This window comes from Oncorhynchus masou, chromosome 3 (assembly GCF_036934945.1).
Source record: "Oncorhynchus masou masou isolate Uvic2021 chromosome 3, UVic_Omas_1.1, whole genome shotgun sequence".
NCBI classification, from domain to species: domain Eukaryota; kingdom Metazoa; phylum Chordata; class Actinopteri; order Salmoniformes; family Salmonidae; genus Oncorhynchus; species Oncorhynchus masou.
The window spans coordinates 38,107,406-38,133,422 of NC_088214.1; the positions used below are offsets into that span (position 1 = coordinate 38,107,406).

The 26,017-nt window shown below is 40.7% G+C and overlaps 1 protein-coding gene across 2 annotated transcripts; it reads left to right on the top strand.

Moving 5' to 3' along the window:
• The first annotated feature begins 7,862 nt into the window (after nucleotides 1-7,862).
• Nucleotides 7,863-25,920, top strand: LOC135515997 (ceramide synthase 2-like). 2 transcript variants are annotated; one of them, XM_064939932.1, is made up of 11 exons: nucleotides 7,863-8,027; nucleotides 11,572-11,745; nucleotides 12,623-12,740; nucleotides 13,087-13,205; nucleotides 16,320-16,377; nucleotides 16,817-16,867; nucleotides 19,618-19,710; nucleotides 20,182-20,310; nucleotides 22,848-22,957; nucleotides 23,244-23,400; nucleotides 23,487-25,920. In XM_064939932.1, exons 2-11 carry the CDS (start codon nucleotides 11,585-11,587, stop codon nucleotides 23,703-23,705), a joined length of 1,215 nt encoding a protein of 404 aa, XP_064796004.1. In that variant the 5' UTR covers nucleotides 7,863-8,027; nucleotides 11,572-11,584; the 3' UTR covers nucleotides 23,706-25,920. The 2 variants fall into 2 exon arrangements, with proteins under 2 accessions (XP_064796004.1, XP_064796013.1); XM_064939941.1 differs by lacking the exon at nucleotides 19,618-19,710.
• Nucleotides 25,921-26,017: the final 97 nt, after the last annotated feature.

Here is a 26,017-nt window from a genome sequence, read left to right on the forward strand (position 1 = left end):
TGAAAGACTCCTCCACGTTTCTTTAAGATGGCAGGTAGGCTTGTCTCCACGTCTTAGTGTTCACACTGATGGCCTGTCCAGTGTGATTTTCTCCAACCACAAACGTCCCAGTAGTGGTAGATAGTCCCCTTTCACGACGTAGAGCGGCAGCTTGTCAGTTTATCGGCAGCTTATTCAGTTTAACTGAACTGTGACATCAGTGATGCCTGTCACGGAAACAGTTTCACCTGTGTAAGTCTTTAACGTGATGTGTGTGCTGGCTGATGTGGAAGGTGTTTCATTGTCTTTTTGTTGACTGTGTCTGACGCCAGAGATAGAGCTACCCCTGTATCAATCTCCATACGCACCGGCTGTCCCTCTAGCAAGTGAGACATAGTAGCTGTAACATTTTCTCTGAGCTACTTTTGTTTTTTGCAGGCTCGTTAGGAGTTTTTACCACAGGCTCAGAAATCCATGTCCTTACAGCAGCATTTTTATTTTTTTTTATTTTTTTATTTCACCTTTATTTAACCAGGTAGGCTATTTGAGAACAAGTTCTCATTTACAACTGCGACCTGGCCAAGATAAAGCATAGCAGTGTGAACAGACAACACAGAGTTACACATGGAGTAAACAATTAACAAGTCAATAACACAGTAGACAAAAAAAAGGGGAGTCTATATACAATGTGTGCAAAAGGCATGAGGAGGTAGGCGAATAATTACAATATTGCAGATTAACACTGGAGTGATAAATGATCAGATGATCATGTACAGGTAGAGATATTGGTGTGCAAAAGAGCAGAAAAGTAAATAAATAAAAACTGTGGGGATGAGGTAGGTGAAAATGGGTGGGCTATTTACCAATAGATTATGTACAGCTGCAGCAATTGGTTAGCTGCTCAGATAGCTGATGTTTGAAGTTGGTGAGGGAGATAAAGGTCTCCAACTTCAGCGATTTTTTGCAATTCGTTCCAGTCACAGGCAGCAGAGTACTGGAACGAAAGGCGGCCGAATGAGGTGTTGGCTTTAGGGATGATCAGTGAGATACACCTGCTGGAGCGCATGCTACGAATGGGTGTTGCCATCGTGACCAGTGAACTGAGATAAGGCGGAGCTTTACCTAGCATGGCCTTGTAGATGACCTGGAGCCAGTGGGTCTTGCGACGAATACGTAGCGAGGGCCAGCCGACTAGAGCATACAAGTCGCAGTGGTGGGTAGTATAAGGTGCTTTAGTGACAAAACGGATGGCACTGTGATAAACTGCATCCAGTTTGCTGAGAAGAGTGTTGGAAGCAATTTTGTAGATGACATCGCCGAAGTCGAGGATCGGTAGGATAGTCAGTTTTACTAGGGTAAGCTTTGCAGCGTGAGTGAAGGAGGCTTTGTTACGGAATAGAAAGCCGACTCTTGATTTGATTTTCGATTGGAGATGTTTGATATGGGTCTGGAAGGAGAGTTTGCAGTCTAGCCAGACACCTAGGTACTTATAGGTGTCCACATATTCAAGGTCGGAACCATCCAGTGTGGTGATGCTAGTCGGGCATGCGGGTGCAGGCAGCGATCGGTTGAAAAGCATGCATTTGGTTTTACTAGCGTTTAAGAGCAGTTGGAGGCCACGGAAGGAGTGTTGTATGGCATTGAAGCTCGTTTGGTGGTTAGATAGCACAGTGTCCAATGACGGGCCGAAAGTATATAGAATGGTGTCGTCTGCGTAGAGGTGGATCAGGGAATCGCCCGCAGCAAGAGCAACATCATTGATATATACAGAGAAAAGAGTCGGCCCGAGAATTGAACCCTGTGGCACCCCCATAGAGACTGCCAGAGGACCGGACAGCATGCCCTCCGATTTGACACACTGAACTCTGTCTGCAAAGTAATTGGTGAACCAGGCAAGGCAGTCATCCGAAAAACCGAGGCTACTGAGTCTGCCGATAAGAATATGGTGATTGACAGAGTCGAAAGCCTTGGCAAGGTCGATGAAGACAGCTGCACAGTACTGTCTTTTATCGATGGCGGTTATGATGTCGTTTAGTACCTTGAGTGTAGCTGAGGTGCACCCGTGACCGGCTCGGAAACCAGATTGCATAGCGGAGAAGGTACAGTGGGATTCGAGATGGTCAGTGACCTGTTTGTTGACTTGGCTTTCGAAGACCTTAGATAGGCAAGGCAGAATGGATATAGGTCTGTAACAGTTTGGGTCCAAGGTGTCTCCCCCTTTGAAGAGGGGGATGACTGCGGCAGCTTTCCAATCCTTGGGGATCTCAGACGATATGAAAGAGAGGTTGAACAGGCTGGTAATAGGGGTTGCGACAATGGCGGCGGATAGTTTCAGAGGGTCCAGATTGTCAAGCCCAGCTGATTTATACGGGTCCAGGTTTTGCAGCTCTTTCAGAACATCTGCTATCTGGATTTGGGTAAAGGAGAACCTGGAGAGGCTTGGGCGAGGAGCTGCGGGGGGGCCGGAGCTGTTGGCCGAGGTTGGATTAGCCAGGCGGAAGGCATGGCCAGCCGTTGAGAAATGCTTGTTGAAGTTTTCAATAATCATGGATTTGTCGGTGGTGACCGTGTTCCCTAGCCTCAGTGCAGTGGGCAGCTGGGAGGAGGTGCTCTTGTTCTCCATGGACTTCACAGTGTCCCAGAACTTTTTGGAGTTGGAGCTACAGGATGCAAACTTCTGCCTGAAGAAGCTGGCCTTAGTCCTGACTGACTGCGTGTATTGGTTCCTGACTTCCCTGAACAGTTGCATATCGCGGGGACTGTTCGATGCTATTGCAGTCCGCCACAGGATGTTTTTGTGCTGGTCGAGGGCAGTCAGGTCTGGAGTGAACTAAGGGCTGTATCTGTTCTTAGTTCTGCATTTTTTGAACGGAGCTTGCTTATCTAAAATGGTGAGGAAGTTACTCTTAAAGAATGACCAGGCATCCTCAACTGACGGGATGAGGTCAATGTCCTTCCAGGGTACCCGGGCCAGGTCGATTAGAAAGGCCTGCTCACAGAAGTGTTTTAGGGAGCGTTTGACAGTGATGAGGGGTGGTCGTTTGACTGCGGCACCGTAGTGGATACAGGCAATGAGGCAGTGGTCGCTGAGATCCTGATTGAAGACAGCGGAGGTGTATTTGGAGGGCCAGTTGGTCAGGATGACGTCTATGAGGGTGCCCTTGCTTACAGAGTTAGGGTTGTACCTGGTGGGTTCCTTGATGATTTGTGTGAGATTGAGGGCATCTAGCTTAGATTGTAGGACTGCCGGGGTGTTAAGCATATCCCAGTTTAGGTCACCTAACAGAACAAACTCTGAAGCTAGATGGGGGGCAATCAATTCACAAATGGTGTCCAGGGCACAGCTGGGAGCTGAGGGGGTCGGTAGCAGGCGGCAACAGTGAGCGACTTATTTCTGGAGAGAGTAATTTTCAGAATTAGTAGTTCGAACTGTTTGGGTATGGACCTGGAAAGTATGACATTACTTTGCAGGCTATCTCTGCAGTAGACTGCAACTCCTCCCCTTTGGCAGTTCTATCTTGACGGAAGATGTTATAGTTGGGTATGGAAATCTCTGAATTTTTGGTGGCCTTCCTGAGCCAGGATTCAGACACGGCAAGGACATCAGGGTTAGCAGAGTGTGCTAAAGCAGTGAGTAAAACAAACTTAGGGAGAAGGCTTCTGATGTTGACATGCATGAAACCAAGGCTTTTTCGATCACAGAAGTCAACAAATGAGGGTGCCTGGGGACATGCAGGGCCTGGGTTTACCTCCACATCACCCGCGGAACAGAGAAGGAGTAGTATGAGGGTGCGGCTAAAGGCTATCAAAACTGGTCGCCTAGAGTGTTGGGGACAGAGAATAAGAGGAGCAGGTATCTGGGCATGATAGCATGTACAGAGTCTTCAGAAAGTATTCATACCCCTTGACTTACTCCACATTTTGTTGTGTTACAGCCTGAATTCAAAATGGATTGTTGACACAGTACACACAATACCCCATAATGACAAAGTGAAAACATTTTTAGAAATGTTTGCTTATTTATTGAAAATTAAATGCTGAAATAATATCTAATTTACATATACTACTGTTCAAAAGTTTGGGGTCACTTAGAAATATCCTTTTTTTTTTAAAGAAAAGCACATTTTGTTCTCCATTGAAATAACATCAAATTGATCAGAAATACAGTATAGACATTGTTAATGTTGTAAATGACTATTGTAGCTGGAAATGGCAGATTTTTTAAAAATTGAATATCTACATAGGTGTACAGAGGCCCATTATCAGCAACCATCACTCCTGTGTTTCAATGACATGTTGTGTTAACTAATCCAAGTTTATCATTTTAAAAGGCTAATTGATCATTAGAAAACAATTTTGCAATTATGTTAGCACAGCTGAAAACTGTTCTTCTGATTAAAGAAGCAATAAAACGTCTTTAGACTAGTTGAGTATCTGGAGCATCAGCATTTGTGGGTTCGATTACAGGCTCAAAATGGCCAGAAACAAAGAACTTCCTTCTGAAACTCGTCAGTCTATTCTTGTTCTGAGAAAGGAAGGCTATTCTATGCGAGAAATTGCACTTACGAAGGTGGTTTGAAATATCTGATTCCATGTGCTTGCTGGTGTTCAGACTGCAGGAAAAAGAACAGATTTGAATCAGATTTACAAAAAAATAAAGGATTTGAGTCACTTCAAATTGCCAATGTGAACAAGGCTTTAGTATCAACTATTAGTCTTGTCTTGTCATCTTGCCTCAAATTAGGAAACTTGCTAAAGGTGGACAATGAGTTCAGAGCTGGTAGCTGTTTCTATTTTTGCTAACCAATGACCTCATCTGGTAACCTGGGGTACTTACAGCTCCATTTAGTGCCAGTCCTTCGTAGCTTGTGTCATCACCAGTGTTCTGTTGTTTTGTGGTAATGCAGACAAACAGAAATCCATGACTTCATGACGTGATTATATGGGCATGTAAACATATGTAATGACTAGGGTCAGGAGTGTTTCACTGACCATGTGAACTGACCAGGAAAGACTCTGGGCCCTCACTCATTACATTTCTAGTACTATTATCTGTACCTTACTTTTCTCAGTTAGGTTGGTGTACACACAGCAAACTCCCAGGAGTCTAATTCCAATATGTTTCCTGCAATTCCACCTCCTAGTGAGTGAGTGACCTACAACAGTTCACAATGGCCCTCTGTGAAGGCATATCCGTTGGCCCTTTGTAATTACAGCTTTAGCAATGAAAATGAATGGTGTGTGATTAGTGACAGAAATGATGCTATTGTAATAAGACAAAGAGTTATCACCAAGTTAAAATTGCATGTGAATTGCTTCCAGTTGACGGGAGCCCAATAGGACGATCTGAATAACAGCCACACCTCCCATCCCATTAGGCAAGCAATTAGCAAGGCAGATTGTGCCACAGTGGGTTCTGACAATGTAGTAACCTGGTAGGCACAAAGCTAATGGGACTCTTCATTCCTACCACGGACCAAAGCATTGACACTGCATGGAATATCACGTGTTGAACTTTAACCTCGAAACATTTTGGATGGTTGACATGCTTAGAAAATAAATAATCCAGTATGTATTCCCCATAAAAAGAGAGAATATTTGCTGTAACTTTACCAGAGTGATGAATAGAGGATAAAGTAGTGGCTCTCAGGGTAGGTCTTTGTGTAGGGGTAACTCACTCCTTCTGCCACCAATGTAGCACCCTCTGCTGTTAATTCCCACGTCAACTCAGAGACCATTTCCTACATACGTTTTCATCTTTGAATCTACTGAACAAAAATATAAACGCAACAATGCAACATTTTCAAAGGTTTTGCTGAGTCACAGTTCATATATGGAAATCAGTCAATTGGAAAAAAATTAGGCCCTAATTTATGGATTTCAGGTGGGCCTGGCTGCCAAGTGGGTGCGCCCATGGGTTTTTCGCGCCTATGAGTTTTTTCCCACAAAAGGGCTTTAATACAGATAGAAATACTCTTCAGTGTCATTAGCTGTCCAGGTGGCTGGTCTCAGACGATCCCGCAGGTGAAGAAGCCAGATGCGGAGGTCCTTGACTGGCGTGTTTACACGTGGTCTGCGGTTGTGAAGCTGGTTGGAAACACTGCCAGATTCTCTAAAATGATATTGGAGGCACCTTATAGGAGAGAAATGAACATTACATTCTCTGACAACGGCTCTGGTGGACATTCCTGCAGTCAGCATGAAAATTGCACGCTCCTTGCGACATCTGTGCGTTCGTGAGACAAATTGCACATTTTAAAGTGGCCTTTTATTGTCCCCAGCACAACTTGTACCTGTGTAATGATCATTCTGTTTAATCATCTTCTTGACATGCCACCCTTTTCAGGTGGGTGGATTATCTTGGCAAAGGAGAAATGCTCACTAACAGGGATGTAAACACATTTGTGCACAAACTTTGAGAGAAATAAGCTTTTTGTGTGTATGGAAAATGTCTGGGATTTTTTATTTCAGCTCACGAAACATGGGACCAACACTTTACATGTTGCTTTATATTTTTGTTCAGTGTATAAGCCTATAGCAAGCCGAATCATCTTGCCAGCTCACTGTCATAATATTGTGGATCAGATGTACTATCCATGTACACGTGCATAAGAATAGTGATTGTGGCATCTGCATATCAATGGCGATTACATCTAGTGACAGTCGTCTGGCTCCTTATCACACCAGCATAACTATTTTACCGGCCTGTGTGGCTGGCTGGCAGTAAGTGTGGAGGGTGGGCGGTAGTGTGCACAAGTCATGTTTAAGTTCCTTGACTGCTGATCCACTTGAGTACACACAAGGAGTGGCTGACCAAACATAGACCTATACTTCAAGTTGGCTTGGTTTCTTTTGACCTTTTCAAAGGGAAGGCAAGCAAGCTTGACGATGCCAATAAAAGCTCCATGGTGAAGAGTGGACCAACATTGACGCTGCAGGAGGGCATTTTCAATTTGAACTGATGAAAGTAATCAACAAAGCAAAGAGGGTGTGACTGAGTGCCATGTTTGAAAAATGAATGTTCAGTAAGGCTGTCTTTCCCCATCTTTGTACGAACCATCCTGATCTCATGAGCTCACATTGTTCTAGCAACAAACTTCAGTGATATTTTTTAATTGTTTTACAAGAAGCCTTGCCTCCAATACAGTACGATACTAGTTATTTCCCAGATGGAATAGATTTTCAGTAGCATTGGAGAAATTCAAAATGTAACCTGTGTTTGGAGACAGAGAGCGAAATGGTCCCTGCTTCTCCAAAATAATATATTTACTAGATCACTAAACTTGTGACCTGACAACACATTCCTTAGCTTAGAGGTTTAATTTACATGCGTGTTGAAGACTCAGAGCCTGGTTCCTCTCAAAGTTTCTAGGTTCCTGCCTTTCTAGGGAGTTTTTTCTTAGCCTCCATGCTCCTACATCTGCATTGCTTCCTGTTTGGGGTTTTAGCCAGGGTTTCTGAATAGCACTTTGTGCCATCTGCTGATGTAAAAAGGATAACGTTCATGCATGCCTTAGAACAATACAAAAGAACTCCATACAGGCACTAAATAATTTAACTTCTGTGTCACACAATGGTCAAGTAGCACACTGACATTACATTTGGCCTTGATTCAAGGATGGACAAATTGCTATCCTCAAACAAGTTATACCGATAGCCATCAATATTCTATATGGTCATTTTCAGTCACATTTCAATTACTGGTGGATATACACATTTTTTTTACTTGGTGGTTAGGGAGAGGAATTTAAGCAGAGCACCTTTTCAAAAATGGAGCCATAAAACCATGAACGTTTTTTCTTCTGGTCTTCGTTCCTCAGTGGAGCTTAAAAACTTTCGCACACTGAACACACCCCTTTTGTTAAATCGCAAACGCTGTTTTGGCATCAGTGGAACCAAAGGGCACAGCGCAGTTGGATCTTCAATTGATCCCCGACGGAGTTTTACAAATAAAGAGAGAGGGAAAACTCGCTGCTGAATGGATTAATTGGTGATTCGTCTTTTTATTTGTCAACGCACCCTCAATTACTCCAGCCAAGCTCCGACAGGTAGGTCGTTATAACTGTTCATGTTGCAACCGTTTTTACCTAAACTATTAGTTCTCAATAGAAATATTATGTTATTTGTATAGAATCAACAGTCAACCAGTTAAGATAGATAATTAATATATATTTTGATATAGGTCAACCAGGTGAAATAGTGTTGCCTATTTGACTTTCCATTAAAATAACAAAATGCATTGATCTCGTTAATTAATTGAATTATACACTTTTCCCCCACAAAGATTATTGTTTCTCATGATCACATGATTAACATCCTCACACTGTAGCCTAACTTTTCAGCAATTCTGATGGGGTTTTCATTATTAAAGCCCCCATGCAGTCTTTGTAATTTTATTTTTTAATCATCACTTTGTCTAATAAATCAATGTGTGCTGTAATAATCAATGCTTATTTAATGAAAATAACTCCAAAATATGTATTTTCTAAAATCATTTATTTCCCTGAGCCTCCTTTGGCCCTTGAAATGCTCAGTCTGATCATGTGGGTATTTGGAAACAAATGTGAAGATATTTACATACACATCCCTGATTGGCTGATATGATGGTATAGAGCCCACCCCCTTACCCAAAATGAACAGTCACTGGTCTATTACAGAGTCATACAGTTGAAGTCGGAAGTTTACATACACTTTGGTTGGAGTCATTAAAACTTGTTTTTTCAACCACTTCACAAATGTCTTGTTAACAAACTATAGTTTTGGCATGTCGGCTGGGACATCTATTTTGTGCATGACACAAGTCATTTTTCCAACAATTGTTTACAGATAGATTATTTCGCTTATAATTCACTGTATCACAATTCCAGTGGGTCAGAAGTTTACATACACTAAGTTGACTGTGCCTTTAAACAGCTTGGGAAATTTCAGAAAATGATGTCATGGTTTTAGAAGCTTCTGATAGGCTAATTGACATAATTTGAGTCAATTGGAGGTGTACCTGTGGATGTATTTCAAGGCCTACCTTCAAACTCAGTGCCTCTTTGCTTGACATCATTGGAAAATCAAAAGAAATCAGAAAAAAATTGTAGACCTCCACAAGTCTATCCCTGGGAGCAATTACTAAATGCCTGAAGGTACCACATTCATCTGTACAAACAATAGTACGCAAGTATAAACACCATGGGACCACGCAGCCGTCATACCGCTCAGGAAGGAGACACATTCTGTCTCCTAGAGATGAAAATACTTGGGTGCGAAAAAGGGCAAATCAATCCCAGAGCAACAGCAAAAGACCTTGTGAAGATGCTGGAGGAAACAGGTACAAAAGTATCTATATCCACAGTAAAACGAGTCCTATATCGACATAACCTGAAAGGCCGCTCAACAAGAGACTGTGTCTTGTTGCACAAGCAAGAGACTGTGTCTTGCTTGTGCTACGGCATTACAGTACCAGTCAAAAGTTTGGACAGACCTACTCATTCAAGGGTTTTTCTTAATTTTGTACTATTTTCTACATTGTAGAATAATAGTGAAGACATCAACATGATGAAATAACATATATGGAATCATGTAGTAACCAAAAGGTGTTAAACAAATCTAAATATATTTTAGATTTTAGATTCTTCAAGTGCCAGCCTTTGCCTTGATGACAGCTTTGCACACTCTTAACAAGCTTCACCTGGAATGCTTTTCCAAAAGTCTTGAAGGAGTGCATTGAGACAAATCTACCAGAGTTTTGTGTTATGTAATCTTCATAGAAATGCTGCCATCAGTGGAGGCTGCTGAGGGGAGGGCGGCTCATAATAATGGCTGGAACGGTATTTGACACCAGTCCACTGACTCCGCTCCAGCCATTACCACGAGCCCGTCCTCCCCCATTAAGGTGCCACCAATCTCCTGTGGCTGACATATAGCCAGAGTTGCTGAAAGAGGAACTCTGCTTCCTAATAGCCAATGTTTGCACATTAAATCGCTATTGACTGCCTGTCTTGCTTGTTGATATGCTGTGTACATACACTGATTATACAAAACATTAGGAACACCTGCTCTTTCCATGACATCGACTGACCAGGTGAATCCAGGTAAAAGCTGTGATCCCTTATTGATGTCACTTGTTAAATTCACTTCAATTAGTGTAGATAAAGGGGAGGAGTCAGGTTAAAGAATGATTTTTAAGCCTTGAGACATGGATTGTGTATGTGTGCCATTCGGAAAGGGAAATGGCTAGACAAAAGATTTAAGTGCCTTTCAACAGGATATGGCATACCGGTTTGTGTCAAAAACCTTAACGCTGCTGGGTTTTTCACACTCAACAGTTTCCTCTGTGTATCAAGAATGGTCCACCACCCAAAGGACATCCAGCCAACTTGACACAACTGTGGGAAGCATTGGAGTCAACATGGGCCAGGAGGGGCGACTCAGTGTTAGGAAGGTGTTCCTAATGTTTGGTGTACTCAGTGCATAGCTTGTCTAAATAGCTGCATGCAGGCTAACTCCCCTCCTGAACAAAATAACATGAAATCGCTAGACTGCCTGTTGTGTGGCGCTTATGTTTGCTTTGATAACTGTTAAGACAGACGAAGAACTACGTTTGTTCGAACAAGCCGCTGTCACGGAGTGAGCGAGCGCGGAGCAGCAGCTGAAAGGACTCAGAGGGGGAAGTGCGCAGTGGAGGGGGATGCATGCAGATGTGCATAAAAAAAATCCAGAGCCCAAAATCCAGAACCACATTCACTCTGATCATTTTGGGGGGAAAAAAATCACAATTTAACTGCACCGCCCCTTTAAATCAAAGACGTCTGCAAAATAGACACCTATGTTCTGGGACGCTCCACGAAATTAGTCAGTTTTGGGTAGTGTAAAAAACATTTGATTTCAACTAATTTTAACATTCTGTGATGAAGAGCACATATTTAGCTTTATAAAATACATGTTTTCCTACAAGGTAAGTCCTTATTAGGTGCCAATTAAAGTAACAGGGTTGATGATTTCATCTTAGATCAGCCATAAATCCCCTTGTGACAGGGGGAATGGAAGCTTGTTGTGTATAACAGGGAGGGACAATTGAATCACTAATCACTTGAAATAAATAACTCAATCAACTAATCAAATGTAATAAATAATAATCTGCAGAAATTACTTTGCAAAAGCAACAAAATAAGGAGGGCTTTACAATGATGGTGAAAAATTGGAGACATTTTGAGGTTATGCAGATAAAATTCTTCCTAGGAGTCACAGAGGGACATGTCAAAAGGCTGAATCTTGGTCTTTATGTTAAAAATCAGATTTATTGGATTTTCCATGTAATCTATATTAAAGGGCACTTCATTTAATATAACAGGCTTTTACAATTCATTACTCGTGTACAATTTCTACTTATAATATCAAAAGGGACTCATTTCATGGAATGAACAAAATGTATTGCTGGTACTACACATTACCTGCTATGTCAACCTTATCGTAAAGATGACACAACAATGTTATCTGATTAAGAAGCATTCAGAGCATAGTCACACTGTCAGACTGACATCCACGATTCAGAAATTCTACTCAAATCAATTATATATCATTAAGCCACTTATCCCTCTTCAGGCCTTCATCCAGCATGGACCTCCTGCCAGATCTGTGGAGGCATGAGTACTGGCTGCCTCCTGGGATCACCTGGAGAGACATGGAGCAGATGCAGGAGTGTCCGCGACCCCGTGACCTGCTGTTTGCCTTGCCTCTGGCTCTAGGGTTCATTGTCCTCCGTCTAGTATTTGACAGGTAACTTTTTTGGAACTACTGTATGGACCACATCTTGGATACGATCTTCGTTTGAAACAATACTTTGGCCAGTAATCAACAAGAATGTGTGTCTGAAATATGAATCAGTGACCTGTAAAAAGGGGAAGATTCAGCTCACACAATGGAACAATCTGATTGCACAGAAATGTGAAATTGCACCCTTTCACTGAAATCAAGGGAAAGAGTGAAAATGTTCGAGTAATGGCATCAAGTATTTTTAGAGTTGAAGAATAGCATGATCTTTCCACAATGGGACTCTTCCGCAGCACAGGTTTGATTGAATTCCCGATGAGGTCTTGTCATGTAACATGACCCGACAATAAACAGTAGCAGTGAAATGAAATCCGCACAGGTGGAGGCTGTATTGTTGGTTGCCCTGCCCTGTATTGCCTGCAGGTGTTGTTGGCGGGTGTTGTTGGCGGTAGCGTTGGCCAGTTGGGAATAGTAGAGGGAGCAGGTGTCAGCACTTTGCTGAAAGAGAAGAGCAGCAGCAGGTAGAGAGGAGAGAGGACGGGCTCTGTTGCTACAGCAGCCGTGTCCTAAGGTAACCCGACAGATCCAGTAAGCTTTCTCTGGCCTAACAAATGGCTTAAAGAGGTTATTACGGCAACACACAGACAAGTTTTAAGTTAGTGTTATTAGTCGTACGTACAGGATACACAATAATAATAAAATACAAGCACAGCTATTCTGTATAGTACACACACACACACACACACACACACACACACACACACACACATCATGTATAGATTATCAAAGAACTATAGAAACACACCTATATTGTCATTAGTAATAATACACCTCTTGCTATTATGTAGGTCAACATTTGCGCGTATGTTTTCCTCACCGTCAGGGTTGTGGCTCCCCCTTTGGGCAGATGTGTGGGGCTGAGGAGCCGATTACGCATGGCTGTCGCTCCCGCCACAAAGCTCGAGTCATTCTACACCCAACAAAACCGACAACCATCTCAGGTTAGTGTCCAGAGAAATCAAACTCTGACAATGGTATGTGCCGGTCTCGGTCTCTTACGTCAACATAGCTGCTGGAAGTGTTTGCACTGTGGGAATGGAAGGGTGACGGGGACATGCCTGCTATGATAGTGAAATAGATCGTGCACAAGCATCCTGCTCTACCAGTTCCTGGGAAATGTTGATACAGGTGCATAACCACAGAATTGAGTTACTGTGTAACTACATTGGAATAGTAACAGATTACAAATAGGTTTGGACATATTGGACGAATAAATAATGACTTTTAGCGAGAGCTGTAGTATATTTACAGCTGTAGTAATGTTCTGTCTATATCCTTCATATTTAGAGTGATATCATCAGTCTAATGGCACAATGTGATAAAACCCAGAGACAAATTGAGACCTGGTTCCGTCACCGCAGAAACCACGACAGGCCCAGCTACACCAAAAGGTTCTGCGAGGCTTGGTAAGTCCCGTCTTTACTAAGCAAAGGGTTTTTGCCCTTTCATTTAGCTTCATTCACTTGTATGACCATTTTCCCCCTATAATTTAATATAACCTTCATTTAACCAGTCAGTTGAGAACAAATTCTTGTTTATTTTACAATGAAGATCTGGTTATCTGGAAAAGGACTGTAAAATTCAATGAAGTTTGATGTCATTCCACTTTCATGTTGCCAATGCAGCTCAAGCTGTAAGACTTTAAGGGGCAATTCCACCACTTTTCAACATTTTCAATATCTCCAGCACAATACCAGTGTCTGTATATGTGAAAACGGCAATATTTCTACCTTTTGTAGAAAGAAATATATAGAAGTTAAAAAGCTCTACCCGATGACTTTATATATATATATATATTTTTTTTCTTTTTTAAATCACTGTTTAATTACTTTTAATCCTACCCTGTGAGGAACTTTCTTATCTTTTTAACCACAGATCATAGAAATGCACTGTTTTCACATACAGTACCAGTCAAAAAGGTTTTAAAAAATCAAAATATATTTTATTTTCGAGATTCTTCAAAGTACTCACCCTTTGCCATGATAACAGCTTTGCACACTCTTAGCATTCTAAACCAGCTTCATGAGGTAGTCACCTGGATTGCATTTCAATTAACAAATAGGAGTGCCTTGTTAAAATTTATTTGTTGAATTTCTTTCCTTTTTAATGCGTTTGAGCCAATCAGTTGTGTTGTGACAAAGTAGAGGTGGTATACAAAAAATAGCCCTATTTGGTAAATACAAAGTCCATATTATGGCAAGAACAGCTCAAATAAGCAAAGAGAAATGACAGTCCATTACTTTAAGACATAAATCTGGAAAATGTCAAGAACTTTGAAAGGTTCTTCATGTGCAGTCACAAAAACCATCAAGCGCTATGATGAAACTGGCTCTCATGAGGACCACCACAGGAAAGCAATACCCAGAGTTACATCTGCTGCAAAGGATAAGTTCATTAGAGTTAACTGCACCTCAGAAATTGCAGCCCAAATAAATGCTTCAGAGTTCAAGTAACAGACACATCTAAACCACAACTGTTCAGAGGAGACTGCGTGAATCAGGCCTTTGTGGTCGAATTACTGCAAAGAATCCACCTCTAAAGGACTTCAATAATAAGAAGAGATGTGCTTGTGCCAAGAAACATGAGCATTGGACATAAACCCTGTTAGGTAAAGCCCCGCCTTATCTCAGCTCGCTGGTCACCATAGCAGCACCCACCTGTAGCACGCGCTCCAGCAGGCATATCTCACTGGTCACCCCCAAAGCCAATTCCTCCTTTGGCCACCTCTCCTTCCAGTTCCCTGCTGCTAATGACTGGAACGAACTACAAAAATCATTGAAACTGAAGACACTTATCTCCCTCACTAGCTTTAAGCACCAGCTGTCAGAGCAGCTCACAGATCACTGCACCTGTACATAGACCATCTGTAAATAGCCCAAACAACTACCTCATCCCCTACTGTATTTATTTATTTATCTTGCTCCTTTGCACCCCAGTATTTCTACTTGCACTTTCATCTAGTGCACATCTACCATTCCAGTGTCTAATTGCTATATTGTATTTACTTCGCCACCATGGCCTATTTATTGCCTTTACCTCCCATATCTCAACTCATTTGCACACTTTGTATATAGATTTTGTTTTTCTGCTTTATTATTGACTGTATGTTTGTTTACTCTATGTGTAACTCTGTGTTGTTGTATTTGTTAAACTGCTTTGCTTTATCTAGGCCAGGTCGCAGTTGCAGATGAGAACTTGTTCTCAACTTGCCTACCTGGTTAAATAAAGGTGAAATAAAAAATCAAATAAAAAAACATTAGACCGGTGGAAATTTATCCTTTGGTCTGATGAGTCCAAATTTGAGATTTTTGCTACCAACCGCTGTGTCTTTGTGAGACGCAGAGTAGGTGAACAAATGATCTCTGCATGTGTGGTTCCCACCGTGAAGCATGGAGGAGGAGGTGTGATGGTGCTTTTCTGGTGATACAGTCTGTGATTTATTTAGACTTCAAGGCACACTTAACCAGCAGGGCTACCACAGCCTTCTGCTGCGATACGACATCCCATCTGCTTTGCGCTGAGTGGGACTATCATTTGTTTTTCAACAAGACAATGACCCAAAACACACATCCAGGCTGTGTAAGGGCTATTTGACCAAGGAGAGTGATTGAGTGCTGCATCAGATGACGAGGCCTCCACAATCACCCGACCTCAAACCAATTGCGATGGTTTGGGATGAGTTGGACCGCAGAGTGAAGGACAAGCAGCCAACAAGTGTGCAGTATATGTGGGAACTCCTTCAAGACTGTTGGGAAAGCATTCCTCATGAAGCTAGTTGAGAGAATACCAAGATTGTGCAAAGCTGTCATCAAGGAAAAGGTTGGCTACTTGAAGAATCTTAAATATATTTATATTTATTTAACACTTTTTTGGTTACTACATGATTCCATATGTGTTATTGCATAGTTTTAATGTCTTCACTATTATTATTAATAGTCAGAATAAAGAAAAACCCTTGAATGAGTAGGTGTTGTAACGGTTTTCATGCGGTGAAGGAGAGTCGGACCAAAATGCAGCGTGTAGATTGCGATCCATGTTTAATCAACAAACGTAAACACGAATCAATACAAATACTACAAAAACAAAGAACGTAATGAACGTTACGAAAACCGAAACAGCCTATACTAGTGTAAACTAACACAGCGACAGCAACAAGGACACTAAGGACAATCACCCACGAAACACTCAAAGAATATGGCTGCCTAAATATGGTTCCCAATCAGAGACAACGATAATCACCTGACTCTGATTGAGAACCGCCTCAGGCAGCTAGACATCCCACAAAACCCCAAGACAAAAACACACCACAATAACCCATGTCACACCCTGGCTTGACCGAATAAATGAAGAATAAACATAACATAACATATTTCGACCAGGGCGTGACAGGTGTGTCCAAACATTTGACTGGTACTCTATGTAGACACTGGTTTGGTGCTGGATATGATGAATTGATATGATGGTTAAAAAGTGGCGGAATTGCCCTTTAAATTGTAACTAAAACCTGTGTCATTTTGCAGTTGGAGATTTTTCTTCTACCTCATAGCGTTCCTAGCTGGACTCGCAACTTTGATCAATGTGGGTATTAGTATGAACCATAACCCTTCAGAAATGCGTTCAAATACATGTGTATTTGATTATGTGTAATTTATATACTTTGAGCATTTTCAAATAATGTGGCCCGAATCAACTAGTTCTGTTGGAAGTATTTTCAATTACTTTCCAATAAACAGCCTACCATCTGAAAGAATGTTCAAATACTTATTTCCAAATATATTATTTCAAAACCAATCAGACCTGGTCCAAATACATTCTAATATCAAATCAAATGTTGTATATTTTTTAAATAAAACAAATATATAACTACTTGTGTTTTCAAATACAACATATCAAAATACTTACTTCCACATGTTTTTGAAAGTAATTTAAATACTGTAAATAGTTTTTGAACCTAGGTCTGTTCAGGTCACATGGGCTTCATCTCCATGAGAAACTTGTTTTCCTCCTTTCCCTTTAGAAATCCTGGTTTTGGGACCAGAGAGAATGCTGGACAGGATATCCACAACAAGTAAGCTTACATGTTCTGTTTTCCCTTCAATCCATGTCTATACCCTCTACCTTTATATCCCTCTAGCTTTTAACTTAGAGAGCACAAATATGTATATGTCTTCAGAAAGTATTCACACCCCTTGACCTTTTCAACATTTTGTTGTGGTACAAATTTAATTGTCATTTTTTTGGTTACTGATCTACACAAAATACTCATGTCAAAGTGGAAGAAAAATTCACTAATATAGATAAGTATTCAAACCCTCTGAGTCAATACATGTTAGAATCACCTTTGGCAGCGATTACAGCTGTGAGTCTTTCTGGGTGAGTGTCTAAGAGCTTTCCACATGTGGATTGTGCAACATTTGCCCATTCTTTTTTAAATTCTTCAAGTTCTGATAAGGTGATTGTTGATCAATGCTGGACAGCTATTTTTAAGTCTTGCCATAGATTTTCAAGTCGCTTTAAGTGAAAACTAACTACTGTAGGCCCCTAGGGAACATTCGATGTTGTCTTGGTAAGCAACTCCAGTGTATATTTGGCCTTGTGTTTTAGGTTATTGTCCTGCTGAAAGGTGAGTTTGTCTACCAGTATCTATTGGAAAGTAGACTGAAACAGGTTTTCCTCTAGGATTTTATCTTAAAAATGTATCTCGTCCTTGCCGATGATAAGCATACCCATAACATGATGCAGCCACCACCATGCTTGAAAATATGAAGAGTGGTACTCAGTCATGTGTTGTGTTGTATTTTCCCCAAACATACATTTTTTGCAGTTTTACTTTGGCATTATTGCATGTTTTGGAATATTTGTATTCTGTACAGGCTTCCTTCTTTTCACGCTGTCATTTAGGTTAGTATTGTGGAGTAACTACAATGTTGTTGAGCCATCCTCAGTTTTCTCCTATCACAGCCATTAAACACTATAACTGTTTTAAAGTCACTGGGCCTCATGGTGAAATCCCTGAGTGGTTTCCTTCCTCTCCGGCAACTGAGTTAGGAAGAACGCCTATCTTTGTAGATACACCATCAAAAGTGTAATTAATAACCTCACCATACTCAAAGGAAAATCCAATGTCTGCTTTTTTATTTTTACCCATCTACCAATAAGTGCCCCTCTTTACGAGGCATTGGAAAACCTCCCTGGTCTTTGTGGTTTAATCTGTGTTTGAAATTCACTGCTTGACTGAGGGACCTTACAGATAATTGTATGTTTGGGGTACAGAGATGAGGTAGTCATTAAAAAATAATGTTAAACACTAGTATTGCACACAGTGAGTACATGCAACTGATTATGTGACTTGTTAAAGGGACACTTCGGGATGTTGGCAATGGTGCCCTTTTTCTACTTCCCCAAAGTCATATTAACTTTTGGAGACCATTTTTATGTCTCTGTGTCCAGTATGAAGGAAGTTAGAGGTAGTTTTGCGATCCAATAGTAACTAGCGTTAGCGCAATGACTGGAAGACTGGAAGTCTATGGGTACCTCCTAGCAGCTAGCAGATACCCATAGACTTCCAGTTATTGTGCTAACGCTAGTTAGTAATTGCGCTAACGCTAGTTAGTAATTCCGCAAGCGCTAGTTAGAAACTTCTTTCAAACTGCACGCAGAGACATAAACATTTAGTATCCACACGTTCATCTGACTCAGGGGAAATAGATTTTTTTAAATCCTGAAGTATCGCTTTAAGCACATTTTTACTCCTGAACTTATTTAGGCTTGCCATAACAAGGGGTTGAATATTTGTTGATTTAAGATAATTCAGCTTTAAATTTGTTCTTAATTAGAAAAATGACAAAAAACATCATTCCACTTTGACATTTATGGGGTATTGCGTGTAGGCAGAGTGACACAAAATCTAAATTCATTCCATTTTAAATGCAGGCTGTAACTCAACAAAACATGGAAAAAGTTTTAAGGGTGTGACTACTTTCTGAAGGCACTGTACTTTTCTGTACTGTTTTTGTCCCTTTAGTGTACATTACATACTGTAGGCTTAACCTTATACCAACAATGATATGACCTACTACACAATGGAAATATTCTCTGTTAGATCCAATCAAAAACCAGGTGTCGGTATTTGGTGCATATTTGTGATAGAACAAAACCTAAGTATGAGGATGTACAGTATGGTTCATTATGGTTTGGAATTCCCACTCATTTAATTTCCCCATTCATTTGGTGATGGACAAAGACATTCTCCGCAAAACACTTAGCTCAGAGCAACGGCTCATTGCCATCAGCAAAAATAACATTCTGTACACTTGAACAGTATAAACCCAAGTGTGCTTATTCAACTACTGTATTTACCTTTTCTATTATGGTTCTAAAATGTTGTTTTTTTTTGCAGATGAAAATGTATATTTTCCTTGATATTCAGCACTGGTACATAGCCAGTGGACGTGCATATGTTACTACACCCAATCATAGTTATGCTGTAGGCTAACACTGTGTTTCCCTATCCTCAAATCAAATCCAATACAATTTTATTGGTCACATACACATGGTTAGCAGACGTTAATGCGAGTGTATCAAAATGCTTGTGCTTCTAGTTCCGACAGTGCAGTAATATCTAACAAGTAATCTAACAAATTCACTACAGCTACCTTGTACACACACACATGTAAAGGGATGAATAAGAATATGTACATATAACTAACTATATGCATGAGCGATGGCCGAGCGGCAACGGCAAGATGCAGTAGATGGTATAGAATACAGCATATACATATGAGATGACTAAATGTAGGATGTGTAAATCCTCTGCAGCCAATTGAGAGGGCCCACTTTTGGTACTACCAGCTGGAGCTGGGCTTCTACCTCTCCCTGCTTCTCTGTGTCTCTGTGGACGTCAAGAGGAAAGTAAGTCCCTTACATCTGCCTGCTCCTCACTTCCTGCCAGGACCATGATAATAAGCAGTCCCTATTTAGCACACGTGCTAATAGAGAAGGGCAAGGGTCGGGGTGCGGCATTATTTGCCGCACCCGCATATTTCAGACACGATCAGCTCTACTGGCTGTTCTGCTATTTAAAAGACACTGTACATGTCACTTGTACTCCGGTTAACAATAGACTCAAAGACCTGTCCGGTGAATGGATCATCGACTTCAAAGCTCACATTTCTTCCTCAGAGAAATAAAGGGTGAACAGGGTCTTTCAATGATTTAATCCCTGGGCTGCCGAGTCGTTGAGATCATGTTGACCAAATACGGCATAGCAAAGCATTTGGTATTCCCCAGAAAGGGTTTCTTCATGTTTGGATGTACACTAACACAAAGTCGTACTTTTGACATTAGCTATCACATTACTCTACTGAGCTCTCTCATTTCTAGGATTTCAAGGAGCAGGTGATTCACCACATTGCCACCATCTTCCTGCTTGGTTTCTCCTACTGTTCCAACTACGTACGGATAGGTACTCTGGTGATGCTGCTTCACGACTCCTCTGACTTTCTCCTAGAGGTAAGAGCTGGATCACAGTCCAGCCAATTTCCCCATAAACATCAGTCTGTATGTTCTAAGATATTCAAAACCATGTATTTCACTTGGGACCGGTGAAATGTACTGTACCTAAACAGGTTAGAGCTTGTCTGATGTGTTGGGAAAATGTCTCTCTCTTCCCCTCCACTGGTCTCACTATTTTTGTCATTCAATGAGGAACATAATGGTCAAATTAGCATGACATGTCTTTTGACTCACTAGCCCTGTTTTTACCTGGTTCTAATTTGTGTTCTTTGTCCTGATCTTGTCCACATTCTGATTGTGCCCACATACAGTTGAAGTCAGAAGTTTACATACATTTAGGTTGGAGTCATTAAAACTTGTTTTTCAATCACTCCACAAATTTCTTGTAAACAAACTACAGTGTTGGCAAGTCGGTTAGGACATGTGCATGACACAAATAATTTTTCCAACAATTGTTTACAGACAGATTATTTCACTTATAATTCACTGTATCACATTTCCAGTGGGTCAGAAGTTTACATACACTAAGTTGACTGTGCATTTAAACAGCTTGGAAAATTCCAGAAAATTATGTCATGGCTTTTGAGCTTCTGATTGGCTAATTTACATCATTTGAGTCAATTGGAGGTGTACCTGTGGATGTATTTCAAGGCCTACCTTCAAATTCAGTGCCTCTTTGCTTGACATCATGGGAAAATCAAAAGAAATCAGTCAAGACCTCAAAAAAAATTGTAGACCTCCACAAATCTGGTTCATCCTTGGGAGCAATTTCCAAACATTCATCTGTACAAACAATAGTACGCAAGTATAAACACCATGAGACCACGCAGCCGTCATACCGCTCAGGAAGGAGACGCGTTCTGTCTCCTAGAGATTAACATACTGCGAAAAGTGCAAATCAATCCCAGAGCAACAGCAAAGACCTTGTGAAGATGCTGGAGGAAACAGGTACAAAAGTATCTATATCCACAGTAACACGAGTCCAATATCGACATAACCTGAAAGGCCGCTCAGCAAGGAAGAAGCCACTGCACTAAAACCGCCATAAAAAAGCCAGACTACGGTTTGCAACTGCACATGGGGACAAAGATCGTACATTTTGGAGAAATGTCCTCTGGTCTGATGAAACAAACATAGAACTGTTTGACCATAATGACCATCGTTATGTGTGGAGCAAAAAGGGGGACGCTTGCAAGCCGAAGAACACCATCCCAACCGTGAATCACGGGGGTTGCAGCATCATGTTGTTTGCTGCAGAAGGGACTGGTGCACTTCACAAAATAGATGGCATCACAAGGAAGGAAAATTATGTGGATATATTGAAGAAACATCTCAAGACATCAGTCAGGAAGTTAAAGCTTGGTCGCAAATGGGTCTACCAAATGGACAATGACCCCAAGCATACTTCCAAAGTTGTGGCCATCACAATGCCCTGACCTCAATCACATAGAACATTTGTGGACAGAACTGAAAAAGCGTGTGCGAGCAAGGAGTCTACAATCCTGACTAAGTTACACCAGCTCTGTCAGGAGGAATGGGCCAAAATTCACCCAACTTATTGTGGGAAGCTTGTGGATGGCTACCCAAAATATTTGACTCAAGTTAAACCATTTAAAGGCAATGCTACCAAATACTATTCGAGTGTATGTAAGCTTCTGACCCACTGTGATGAAAGAAATAAAAGCTGAAATAAATAATTCTCTCTACTATTATTCTGACATTTCACATTCTTAAAATAAAGTGGTGATCCTAACCGACCAAAAACAGGGCATTTTTTACTAGGATTAAATGTCAGGAATTGTGAAAAACTGAGTTTAAATGTATTTGGCTAAGGTGTATGTAAACTTCCTACTTCAAATGTATTTAGACAGGTGTAGACCATCAAAAGACACATTGTGATCTGATTGTGATCAGATCTTCCTAACCCTCCCCGGAGATAGTCAGACATGCATTGTGTCTGGATATCTTACAAGTGTAGACAGATATGGACAGAGAAACCATTTGAATCATAATTATTCCGCCCTCTAATATTATTGACAGGTAGCACCATTGACTGGTTAAATCAATATGTGTCTTACAATAAGTAAATATTACTTTGAAAGAATAGCTATGAAATCATTTGCATAAAGGAAGGACCAGGAAATCTGGTCACAGTCCAGACACAGTGGATGGAAAACGGACACGTTTTAATACCATGTGTAGACACATTTCTGGAGATGTGGGCACAATTAAAGAATGTAGACAAGATCAGGACAAAGGACCCATGTTAGCACCAGGTATAAACGAGACTTCGTATTCATAGTCAGTGTGACCTTGGTTTACCTGTAGTGCCAAGAATGTGAACCAGTCTGTCAATTATAATTCAACACCAATAGAGAGAAAATTCAAGAGACCAAAAGCTAAGTGTAATGAATTTTATGCACATTCATACATATGAGCCTCATCGCCTAATTTATTCCAATAGAAACATATTTCAATGTTAAGCATTTGTTTGCATTATGGATCCATCTTAGAATATATTACTGTTTTTACAGTCTGCAAAGATGTTCAACTATGGCACGGGCTGGAGGAAGACGTGCGACACGTTGTTTGTCATTTTTGCTGCTGTTTTCCTGGTGACACGCCTGGTGGTGTTTCCCAGCAAGTAAGACCAACTCAGTGGTGTCTCTTAGTTCTAAATGTTTTTTCATGACATTATAATACCATTAACGTTGTGTGCAATTGTGAATTTATTTGTATTGATAGTGAAGGCTTTTCATTGGTTACTTAATTGTATCGACTTTATTGGCCATCTAATCCACAACAATGTTTGTTGGAGCAACAATTTAATAAACAAAATGTCTTAGAATATAATGGTTTACAACTGGGATATATTGACTCTAATCATTGCATTACTTGCTTCCTCTTCCCCTCCCTGCCCTGATTTCTAGAATAATCCACACAACTCTTGTGTTGTCCATGGAAGTCTTTGAACCCTTTGCTGGCTACTACTTTTTCAACCTTCTTCTGATGGTGCTACAAGCACTTCATGTCTTCTGGGCCGTGTTAATCCTACGGATGGCCAACAAGTTTCTATTCTTGGGCAAAGTGAGTATGTGAGTATGTGAGTATATGAGGTCACAAAAAGTCATGTTTCATGAGTGTTCGTGGTGTGTATCTTTTTGTGTCTTTAGCTGGATAAAGATGAACGCAGTGATGAAGAGAGTGAGCTGGAAGAGGAGGACGACGACAAGGGAGAGGGGGAGGAGAAAGCCGAAGAGGGGGAGTGTTGTTGGGAGAGAAGTAAAGATGCCCTGAACTCCAAACTGAAAATGCTGAACAAAAGCTTTGTCTTAAACAACCTGACCAATCACAGAGCTGCTATTGTGAGCAAGATGCGCAAAGCAAGGTAGAATTATGAACCTAGACAGAGTGATTGTTTTCTGTCAACAATTAAGTTTCATTATAGACCAGTTCGAATAGAGTACTTTTTCTCCATCTGGCCACTACGCATAGTCTACTTGATAGCAATTGGTCTGCCTATTTCAGTCTTTTCATGACTGGAAAACTCTGTATGACAGTGGTATGAAAGAGATTGCTTTCATATTTTGACTACAGATTATTTGTTGAATTAAGAGATTCATGCTTCAGTATAGTGAATGTTTGTCACAAAAAGGTTTGATATCTCTAGGAATTGTTTTGAGTGCAGTTTTTGTAAATGTAATTGTTTTGTAATTCAACATGTAGTTTTTCAACTATATAATTGTATTTCATGGTCAAGATTTATAATAGTGGGCTTATCGTGAAGCTCTAGAGCATTTGTATAATTTCAGCCAGTAATTTAGAAAGTATTGCTCGAGAGTCCCCTATAAAGTGGTGCACAATAGTGTACTACGTCATCCAATTCATACAATATGTTACGAAATTGTAAGTGATACATCTCTTCTCTTAACATGTATGGACCCAGAATCCAGCATCTGACCAATTACACAAGACTTTAGTTCTGGGTTAACCAAGGGAAGAGTAGGCTACACTGTTGTAAATGATAGGGCTATATAACATCTGTAATGCAGTTGCAGAAAAACAGATTTGACTAGTTTTGCATGGATCAACAAAATACACTTAAAAAATTATAGTAAAGTGTGCTAGCTTAGCTGGCCTAGATTACACATGTCCTAAAATGTATCTTCGAGTATGTTCTTTTCGTTTGACCAATGTATGACGTTTTTACCAAGACATTGGTAAAAAGTATGATTTTGGAACAAGTCCTGCTATGCTAACACTTTGAGTTTTCAATATTTAATGATCTTTTGCATTGAATTTACTCAATTTACCTTTGGGCAGAGGGGTGCAGGTCATTGTGTCATAGCAAATGCCGCCTCATAGCATGGTGAATAAACCATAATTTTGGAATGTATAGGCCTAACTTCAGTGACTTTGGTAAATTAGTTGAAACTTTTAATCATGTGAAATGCAATGTATCAATTGTTGCATGACACAGAACTAGGGATAAGTGCGTGTTGTTGGTGTGGTCCCACAGACGAGGCCTACCTGTTTTTAAAACCTCTACAGGATCGGTGGTTCCCCCACGGGACGATTGAGCTAATGTAGGCTTATGTGATTAGCATGTTGTAAGTAACAAGAACATTTCCCAGGACATAGACATATCTGATATTGGCAGAAAGCTTAAATTCTTGTTAATCTAATTGCACTGTCCAATTTACAATAGCTATTACAGTGAAAGAATACCCTGCTATTGTTTGAGGAGAGTGCACAGTTATGAACTTGAAAATGTATTTATAAACCAATTAGGCACATTTGGGCAGTGTTGATACAAAATCTTGAACAGAAATACAATGGTTCATTTGATCAGTCTAAAACTTTACACATACACTGCTGCCATCTAGTGGCCAAAATATAAATTGCACCTGGGCTGGCATTAATACATTATGGCCTTTCCCTTGCATTTCAAAGATAATGTATTATCTTTTACCAGATCTAATGTGTTATATTTTCCTACATTCATTTAACATTTCCACAAGCTTCAAAGTGTTTCCTTTCAAATGGTATCAAGAATATGCATATCCTTGCTTCAGGTCCTGAGCTACAGGCAACTGTTTTTGGTGAGCTCAGTCGGGGTCTCAATTCACTGTCGAGAGTTAGAATACTATAACAGAATACTCAAGGTGCAATTTCGAAATTTGGTTTCGCATCATGCATCAGCAGTGACGATTTTTTGTGGCTACCTTGATAGGGGTGGAGGCCAATCTCTGGTTTAGAGGGAGAACGTCTTTGAACTGCTTGCCTTTGTCTAGCCTATCTAACGTGAGTATATTTGGATGAACTGGTAGTATGTACGACTGAAGAAGCACAACTTTACTTTTGACTGAAAGAAGCGAAACTTGCGGCACTACCTGAGCTGCATCGGCTTTCTCGGCTCAAGGCCAAGCGTCCACCTGCCCCGACAGGTGACTGTGATGAGTGAGCTCTGGCTCTGTTGTTAGTGAGGTTCAATTTTACAGAAACCACATTGCAACACCTATCACATCTGCTTGCTGGATTGCTTTCCAAAGACAACATATATAGAAAAAGACAAAGCCCGGGAGGCATTTGTACACTGATTAAGGCAATTATCTTCCAGCATGGCATGATTTGCAACACTATGATCAGCCATCCCAATTTGCAATCATTTCATGTCTGGTGGTCAAGGCGCCAATAATCCTCC

Excerpts from the sequence above, each read along its gene's own strand:
- LOC135515997 (XM_064939932.1), top strand. The coding sequence starts at position 11,585 with ATGGACCTCCTGCCAGATCTGTGGAGGCATGAGTACTGGCTGCCTCCT. Across the intron at positions 16,378-16,816 it reads GACTCGCAACTTTGATCAAT|AAATCCTGGTTTTGGGACCA; the intron begins GTGGGTATTAGT and ends CTTTCCCTTTAG. Across the intron at positions 22,958-23,243 it reads CTGGTGGTGTTTCCCAGCAA|AATAATCCACACAACTCTTG; the intron begins GTAAGACCAACT and ends CCTGATTTCTAG.